Raw genomic sequence first — 8,994 nt, 5'->3', positions numbered from 1 at the left:
TTAGATTTTTTGAATGATCAAATACTGATTAACAAAAATGCTTGCATTGTGTTCCTTTTCTAACCAAACATTATTGTTTGATTGTAATCATAATGCAAAACCTGATACTTATGTAACAAAAATATCTAAACCTTAAAAAAAATAGTCTTTTAGAATGTCTAAATATATATCTAAATTTAAAAAAAAAACCGAATAAAATGGAGAAATCATGTCTAAAAAAAACAATGGGAATCAAAAAGCCTCTCTATGTATTTATATAGTGAGCAACAGTACAGCCTACAGGCGGTTACACGACATTACACAAGTTTTTACTTTTTAACGCCACTGGATGACGCTTTTCTCACTTCAAAAAATGGATTTTAAAGGCCTGCACTAATGTGACATGTTGCATTTATTGAAAAATAATAATAATACAAATAAAAATATGAATTCTAATGGAACAAAATGCTCATAAATTTTTTTAGTAGTACCATAGTACCATAGAAACCTTTCTAAATTCGAAATAATAATAAAAAAATATTATTGAACAAAAATATATTACATTGGTTTTCCTGAAAAAAAAAAAGAAGACATTTTAAGGCTTCGGTCACTTTTGACCGCGAAGGAGCCAAGTGTGACCCCTAAACGAAGAGGACCAGAGGGATTTACAGTAAATCCAAAATTGTTTTTAAGATACAGAAAACAATGCACTGAAAAAGTGTGTTGGATTTAAATGATTGAATCATGCACATCAGCTCCACATGAACCAATTAAGTTCAACAAAGATAATTTGTTCACATAATGTCAACATCGTGGAATCAAGTCATTTCCAAGTAACCCAATGAAGAAGTTTTAAAGTGATTTTAATATGGTTCCCTAATAAGATTGTATTAGATTGCTACGAAACTATTAATTAGCAATAGCATATATTAGCATGCTAAATGCTAAGCATGAAATCTAATTGTAATATAAGTAATAAACATATTAGAAAAAAATATTATTTTAAATGGCCATTAATGGATCATTATTGGACAAATATTTAGAAACAAAAATATCTTCAAAATATTAAATTAATATTATTGAACTAAAATATAGTACATTTAATTGATAAAGTTACACTTCAGGTGTTATTAATGTTATCTCTTTATCACTCCATAGTTACAGCACTGCATGGTATTTGTCCCTCAGTTTCTCCTCAAGTTCATGGAGAACCGGCATCCTTTATAAAGCAGTGTAGAATATAGTGGCATTGCTTGTCACTACATTCAAATCACATCACACATTGCAATCTTTAATAAAATGGTCATTTTACACACTGTTTACACAGCGTCATTGTTCTCTACAGGTTGAAATATTGTGGAGTCACAGATGAATATTGTTTGAGGAAGATCTTGCATTCGTTTGAGAGTGCTTATATTTAAATTTGACTTTGTGATGTTTTTTACCCATGTTTGAATTTTTTAACAAAAAATGATTTGTGATCAAGCATTAATTGACGGACCCCTGCAGTACGGCTGCGGACCCTTGTGTTAAACTGATCTGATCTGAACTGAGAGAGTGAAGAGTGTGTCATTGTTCTCTACAGGTTGTGGGATTGTGGACTCACAGATGAAGGTTGTTCTGCTCTGGCTTCAGCTCTGAGATCAAACCCCTCACACCTGAGATATCTGAATCTGTCTGGGAATAAACTAGGAGATTCAGTTCATCTGCTCTCTGCTGTACTGGAGGATCCTCACTGTAAACTGGACACACTGTGGTAAGATCATATATGACTCACACATGAAACACAATGTAAAGTCTCCTATATTTGAAATGTTCAGCCTTTTTCTGCTGCTGTGTTATTGAGCTTATTGAACTGTAAGTGATTTGTAAGCTCACGCTAAATCGGCCCAAAGTCCGGCATCCGACCAGCGCGGAAGGTCTTAACGTGTTACTGTCCTTTTCTCGAGGCAAAGTATTTTTTAATTAAATGCAATACATCTGAATATGTATTCTCTCATTATTTCATCTGACTCCATGAATGAAAAGGTTTTAATGATATCTGTGGATCATTAATTGTGAGCGAATGTTTGACTATTCCTTTTAACTCTTTACTGCAAATAATGCCAAAGTCCGTTAGAATAATCAAATGTAACAATTTATTATGTCAGGTAAATGTATCATGCCAATTTCTTAATCAATTCAAATATAATCGATACAAAACATCAAATACTCTGGAAAATGAGAAGAGATGCAAACCCAACAATAAGAAATACATGAGGCTGAAGATCTCTCTCTCTCTCTCTCTCAGCCTCACGGGCGAATCTGAGGTACAGAAAAAGGCCTCGAATTCCCTGCTGCATTTCATTAAATAGCCAGGACCTCTTTCACTTGGAAATATCTTTTAACAATGGAAATTTGCATTCAGAGGTTACACCTTTGGGTGTAGGGAGACCATTTGTCTAGAGGCCAACCCCTCCTTGTGTGCTAGTTATCCATAAACTCTCAAAAACCTTATTACCTTTTGTTTTACTTATTTGGAAACGAGACATTTGTACCAGTCGCACTGTGACATTTTAAATGATACCAAACATGAAAAATACTCTGTGATAATCATTCACATTAAACTATACATTTTCTTGGGTGATTTACATGTGGTCTCAGCATGAGAGAGGGGGAGTGAGGAAGAGGAGGAGAGATGTGTTCTGAGGTGTGACTTTGCCTCATAAATGCTGAGTTCAAATGGTAATTTCCAGAGAGGTCCTTTGTCCTCTCAGGGTCTGGGTGCTCCCCAAACAGACTGTCCGGCATTTCCTAATTTATCAATTCTTACAGATTGAACACATGAGCTTCAGGAACATGATTCTGCAGGACTGAGTCACTGAAATACACACTGTCACATCACAATCAACACTTCAGTCTCTTGATTTTAAACCGACTCGATCTCAACACATTCAGAACTGAGAAATGAAGAACATGCTGGATTTATTCTTGCAGTTCATCACGTTCATCTTTCTGCAGGGACTGTTTTTAAAATATTGTTTACATGATTAAAACAAATCATTACTCCATACGTACTGTATTAGTACAGATCTAAAGACTAGATGTTTAATAATCATGTTTTGAGCTCTTTGACATTTTAGATCTCAGTCCAATGATCCATCAAAACATTTTATTTGTGCTTTAAGTTTGTATTTTCTCTTTAATAATGGATTCACTGCTAAACTGATCTGAACTGAGAGAGTGAAGAGCAGGGGCGATTCTAGGATTTTCATTTTAGGGGGGCTCAGCCTCCAATGAGGGTATGATTTAAAAAAAAAAAAGTTTAGTTTATGGTCTAATGCTCATTATTAACTAGTTTCATTAATTCATCCAGTAACACGCATATGGCATGGTTTTATAATCACTGAGGTACCGAATGTGAGGTGTTTAGGGGGGTTCGGGGGCATGCTCCCCCGAGAAAATTTAGATTTCTCTGATCTACATATGTGCATTTTAAGATGTTTTGAAGGCCAACAAAATTGGATAACAATAGCTTTAAAACCATGTGTGGGCAGCTGTTTTTTTTCTCACCTCATCAGCATCACACTCTTTTTCTCTTTGCTTTTCTCTTGCTCTTGCCGCACGACAAGAAAAAATGTTGTATAGCCATCTACAATGAAATATAAATTATTTAATTTTTTAAGCTTTTTAGCTTTTATAATCAACAATACGGTTGGTTATTCATCAAGTCACCCCGTGAAATTTTATTTAATTTCAAATCATTTAACTAACCAGCTAATATTCATTAAGAATATAGACAAAACTTGTATTAATGTAATTTTCTATTGGCAATATGATTAATCTGTTCTATATTTATTTCTATTTATTAAAAATAACAACATGAATTATCAATTTGCCACTTCTATAAATCAAGTACTTAAAAGAAAATCACAAATCCCTTTACTCTACTCTTACTCTAATATATGTATCATGATACACTCCTCCTGATTCATTATTACTTAATACAAAACTATATTTATTAATACAAAACAAAATAACTCCACATGATGTTTCTCTCTCTGGACCATCTGGTGCTTTCAGACAATGATGTGTGTCTTTAATCATTACTGTGCATGGCTGCATAATGTAATGCCGAAATACATAATAATATGTTTTAAATTTTAAAAAGTAAATTAAAATAAATCATGATCGTTTTCTAAAGTATGTTTTCATGGGTGTTAATCGCTTCATTTTTGTTGGAAGAAAAAACAACTATCACACTGTGATAACGGCTGAAGGTGAACGCAGCGAAACGTATTGGATGAGAAACCGAACCGTCCCGTGTTGCTCCCAATGCTCCAGTAACATTACATTATGTAAACTGCAATGCATTTATGACAAAGAACTGCACCGATGCAGATGTAATATCATAGCAATCTATCAATAAATGCACTCACGACACCTTGTACTCTCTGATGTTCGCTCTGCTCGGCGCCCCTGCAGATTGAAAAATGCGCTAAATCCAAGCAGACTCAGATAAGGGAAGGAGCCGAAACTTGACGCAGCTTGCCGCAAGTTTTTTTAAAGGGGACTGAAGCGATCAAAAATGTATTAATCAAATATTTTTTAGGGGGGCTGAAGCCCCCCTAAAAAGGGCCTAGTGACGCCCCTGGTGAAGAGTGTGTCATTGTTCTCTACAGGTTGAGGGGTTGTGGAGTCACAGATGAAGGTTGTTCTGCTCTGGCTTCAGCTCTGAGATCAAACCCCTCACACCTGAGAGATCTGGATCTGACTGAGAATAAACTAGGAGAATCAGACGTGAAGCTTCTCTCTGATCTGAAGAATGATCCACATTATAAACTGGAGACACTATCTTGTAAGTAGATTATTTACTACAGATTACAAAATACAGTAATTTGTAACACATTTCGTTAGATTACACAAGCTTTGTAACCTAATCTAAATTATTTAGAATACTTTGGAATATTAATAAGGTTTGTAACACAAAGGGTCCACCAAACATAGGACTTGGTTTTCCCCTGCATATTATTTTAATGACATCAGTTTTACACAGTATTTCTCTAAGAAAAAAAAATATTTTTAGTTTTTAGTAAACATTTAGTTTAATATTTTAGTAAAATATTTGTTATATATATATATATATATATATATACAGTATATATATATATATATATATATATTTTTTTTTTTTTTTTTATTTTTTTTTTTTACTGATGCAACACAATGCATTAAAAGCTGGGGTGTGTAAACTTTTTAAATTGCATGAACAGGATAAATTGTAATTATTTTGTCTTCTGTGAAACCGGGAAGTATTCGCTTCTGAAGGGCAGTACTGAATGAAAAAAAAAGATGATCTTTGAACAAAATGTACACATCATCATAATCCTGTTTAAAGTTTACACCCCCTGCTCTTAATGCATCGTTTCCTCCTTGAGCATCAGTAAATGTTTTTACCTTTTGTAATAGTTGTGTACGAGTCACTCAATTGTCCTTAATGTAAAAATATGGATCTCAAAATCATACAGTCATTGTTGGAAAGGTGTCAAATATGCAGAAGATTCTGGAAAACCTAAAAATGTGCAAAACCTGGAGGATTTTTCTGGAGAACAGCGAGTTTAACTGCTCAGTTATTTAGATCCTGTAATAAACATTATTTGTTCTCATTATTCTGAGAACACACACAGTCTCTATGGAATGGACTACATATGCCATATTATCATTTAATCAGTTAGTACATAGATGTTGTCCGACAGGAGGTCCGCTCTGACTCTCGGCTGCAGGACATTGTCACAGAAGAATCTAGATCACTCCCAGAAAAGATTACAATTAATTGAGAGAGTAGTTTCTGTTCATCACATCATTCATATAATGCGAATAATCGACTGAACCTTTCGTTTCCACGACGGTAAGTGGGAAGTGGTCCTGACACGATGATCTGTTCACAATGGTCTTGATCAGGATCTTCTTCATCTTGTCGTTCTCCCGCGTGCAGAACAACAGCTCTGATGTTCTCCTCACCTTTATATCTCTGGCTGTAATATTAATGTACTCTGTATGTATCTCTGCCTGTGTTTGTTCTGAAATGAATCTACTGATGTGATGTGACCGCAGTAATGTCTCATACTCCATATGTGACTCTGTGTGTTTAATTGTAGTTTAAGGATCAGCTGATGGTGAATAAGGAGCCGCTACAGAGATGTCACAGTCACACAGTCAACAGAGACCGAAGACGCAGAGACCGAAGACGCAGAGACCGAAGACGCAGAGACCGAAGACGCAGAGACCGAAGACGCAGAGACCGAAGACACAGAGACCGAAGACACAGAGACCGAAGACACAGAGACCGAAGACACAGAGACCGAAGACACAGAGACCGAAGACACAGAGACCGAAGATTCATTTCATGACATTTAGATATTGCTCTGCTTGATTACAATGTTGATGATGTAACTTCCAATATTCAATGACAATTAGATTATTTTAATCAACAAGATATAGACGGTGTATATTAGTAATTTATTATTTAGGAAAAGGTGACAGAGTTTAGAGAGTTTATAGATTTACAAGAATGTGATTACAGAAGAGTAATAGAAGTATTTTAAATGAATATGTTACCGGCAAATAGTGACGAAGATGATTTCATCAAACATTCATTTCTGGGTTTTTTCTTTTTCTTTTGTTTTTTAAATATCATGACCTATTAAATTTTATCCTTAAATCTCAGTTTTCCCTCATGTCTCAGTTTATCAGTAATTGCTACCAAGGCAGTTCGAAATGTGACTTGTAATTCACTGAATCTGTTATTTTTAAAGGGATACTTCACCGATTAGCATTAAGCTTTGTCTCAGTAGAAACCCGGAAGTATTTTCGAATGACCGTGCTTCCCTCCCTCATGTCCCCCTGAGACGAGAGATTTCTGTTTTGTGTGTCTGGAAAAAACCCTCAGATGATGCAAAAATCGTCATTTCGCCTCATCAGAGGATTTTTGGGCCAGAGGCGAGAGACTACAGCCAGTAGGAGGAGCTCGTTCCGCATGTCTTCAACCCGTCCATAGGGGGATCTCACCATAAAACGGCGTCTTTTCAGTTTCGAGTCGACTAGTAGCCTAGTTGTATCATTTCTTCCGATACTGCCCTCTGTAACCGGTAGGCGTGGCTCGGGAGTGGCCTCGTAGGGCAGCGAAGCAAGTGCATTCTGGGAGTTGTTGTCTTTCATCCATGAGCCAAAATACATTTTCTGGCTTTTCTCAGTCTAGAAGGCACCAACTTCTAAAATAATTTCACATTTCTACTACATAAATGACCCAATTTAAATACACATTAATCTTTCCAGCGGTGAAATTATATTTTAATGAGCTAAACGGTCTGGTCTGCTCAGAGGGAGTCGAGGGAGTATCTCAGGACTTTTGAACCTCATAGGAAAAAGAAAACTGAAAAGGTTTGTCACTTAATGACTTAAAGCTCATTCAAAGTCTGATATCATTTAGATTTTATATGTGGAAACCTTCAATGCAGTCAATCAGGTCATACAACAAGGTTGCCATTTTTAGCACAGGCCTATAAGAAGTGTTAATGTTCAGACTCAACATATCATTTTAAAATGATTAAACAATATCGATCTTAGGCAATAGATGCCATATTTCCACGACTGAAAAAATGGCTGAGAGACAGACATACAGTCCATTCTATGGGATTTAGAAACTATCCAAAGTCCAACAACAATGAGGTCATGAGGTCTGTGTGATGTTCTCTGCAGTAACTCTGAGCTTCAGTCCAGTTATTGTACTGGGAAACAAACACATAACTTGCACTAGCATTCATTCTTCCTGTAAAAAAAATATTGTAATTACTTGAAAAGCCCAACAGCAGTTCTCACCATTAGTGGTTGAGACTGGTTGGTTATTTCAGAATGATTAACCTTGGTCTATATATAACATTGTCCTATAATGAAATTGCTCCGTCACCGTCATAGATAAATGGTAATTCACTATACCAGAGTAGCATAAGCCCGATAAGCGAGGATTTAAAGGAAAAGGAAAGAATTTTTTTTTTTTTAATGAGGTTAAGATCTCACAGAAGAGAAGAGTTTTCAGCTCTTTTTTGAATGTTGTCATGGATTCTGCATTCCGGATGCGGGTGGGGAGATCATTCCACCAGCATGGAACTGTGAATGAGAATGTTCTGGAAAGTGATTTTGTGGCTTTCTGTGATGGAACCACGAGACGTCGCTTGTTGACCGATCGTAGGGTTCTGGTAGGGATGTAGACTCGTTGGAGTGAGTGAAAGTAGGAGGGAGCTGAGCCTGTGGTAGATCTGTAAGCAAGCGTCAATGCCTTGAACTTGATGCGAGCAGAGAGAGGTAGCCAGTGCAGAGAGATCAACAGAGGAGTGAAGTGGGCCCTTTTGGGCTCGTTGAAGACAAGACAGGATCATTTGGAGCATTCTGAATCATTTGTAGAGGTTTAGTTGCACATGATGGAAGTCCAGCCAGAAGAGCATTGCAGTAGTCAAGCCTAGATATGACCAGGGCCTGGACGAGAAGTTGTGTTGCATGCTCAGTTAGGAAAGGCCTGATCTTCCTGATGTTGTGTAGTGCAAACCTGCATGATCGAGCTTATGATTAACTGGTTTATTTGGATCATTTTCAATGGTGGCCAAATCAATGTATTTATCTCTACAGTATCTCTGAGCTTCTGCCCAAGTCTTGGATTCTTTCACAGAGACATAATGACGAGGAACACTGAAGCTGAAAAAAACTATAAAATACATACGTTTAGTTGGGAATTCAAATGCAAAATGAGTAAGTGTAGATCAATAATTTTATTTGATAAATAATAAAAATAAATAACTGTAATACCAGAAGCCTGACAAAGTCAAAATCTTTTTTTTAGCAACTTCTGTGATGATAAAATATTTAATGGAAATGTTTGGCTTACCTGATAACAGAAGCAGGGTAAACATGTTTACTGTAAGAAACATTATGTACTTTAAAATGTGCAATCATTTTTAAATGATTAATGTTTTTTTTAGTTAG

The 8,994-nt window shown here is 36.0% G+C and overlaps 1 protein-coding gene across 1 annotated transcript in view; it reads left to right on the top strand.

Annotated features, from left to right (window-relative positions):
- The window catches only part of LOC309510013 (uncharacterized protein), a gene marked incomplete at its 3' end in the record, with an annotated part of 1,894,646 nt that overhangs the window by 655,242 nt on the left and 1,230,410 nt on the right, over window positions 1-8,994 (top strand). Inside the window, exon 22 of the mRNA XM_082191149.1 lies at window positions 1,565-1,735. Within this exon, the coding sequence (XP_082047275.1) occupies window positions 1,565-1,735 (171 nt within the window). The remainder of the gene's footprint in view (window positions 1-1,564; window positions 1,736-8,994) is intronic.

This window comes from Leuciscus leuciscus (genome assembly GCF_965113295.1).
Source record: "Leuciscus leuciscus genome assembly, contig: SUPER_11_unloc_1, whole genome shotgun sequence".
NCBI lineage: Eukaryota > Metazoa > Chordata > Actinopteri > Cypriniformes > Leuciscidae > Leuciscus > Leuciscus leuciscus.
Note: the sequence above shows the minus strand (reverse complement) of the source record. Positions and strands in the feature narration are given on the sequence as shown.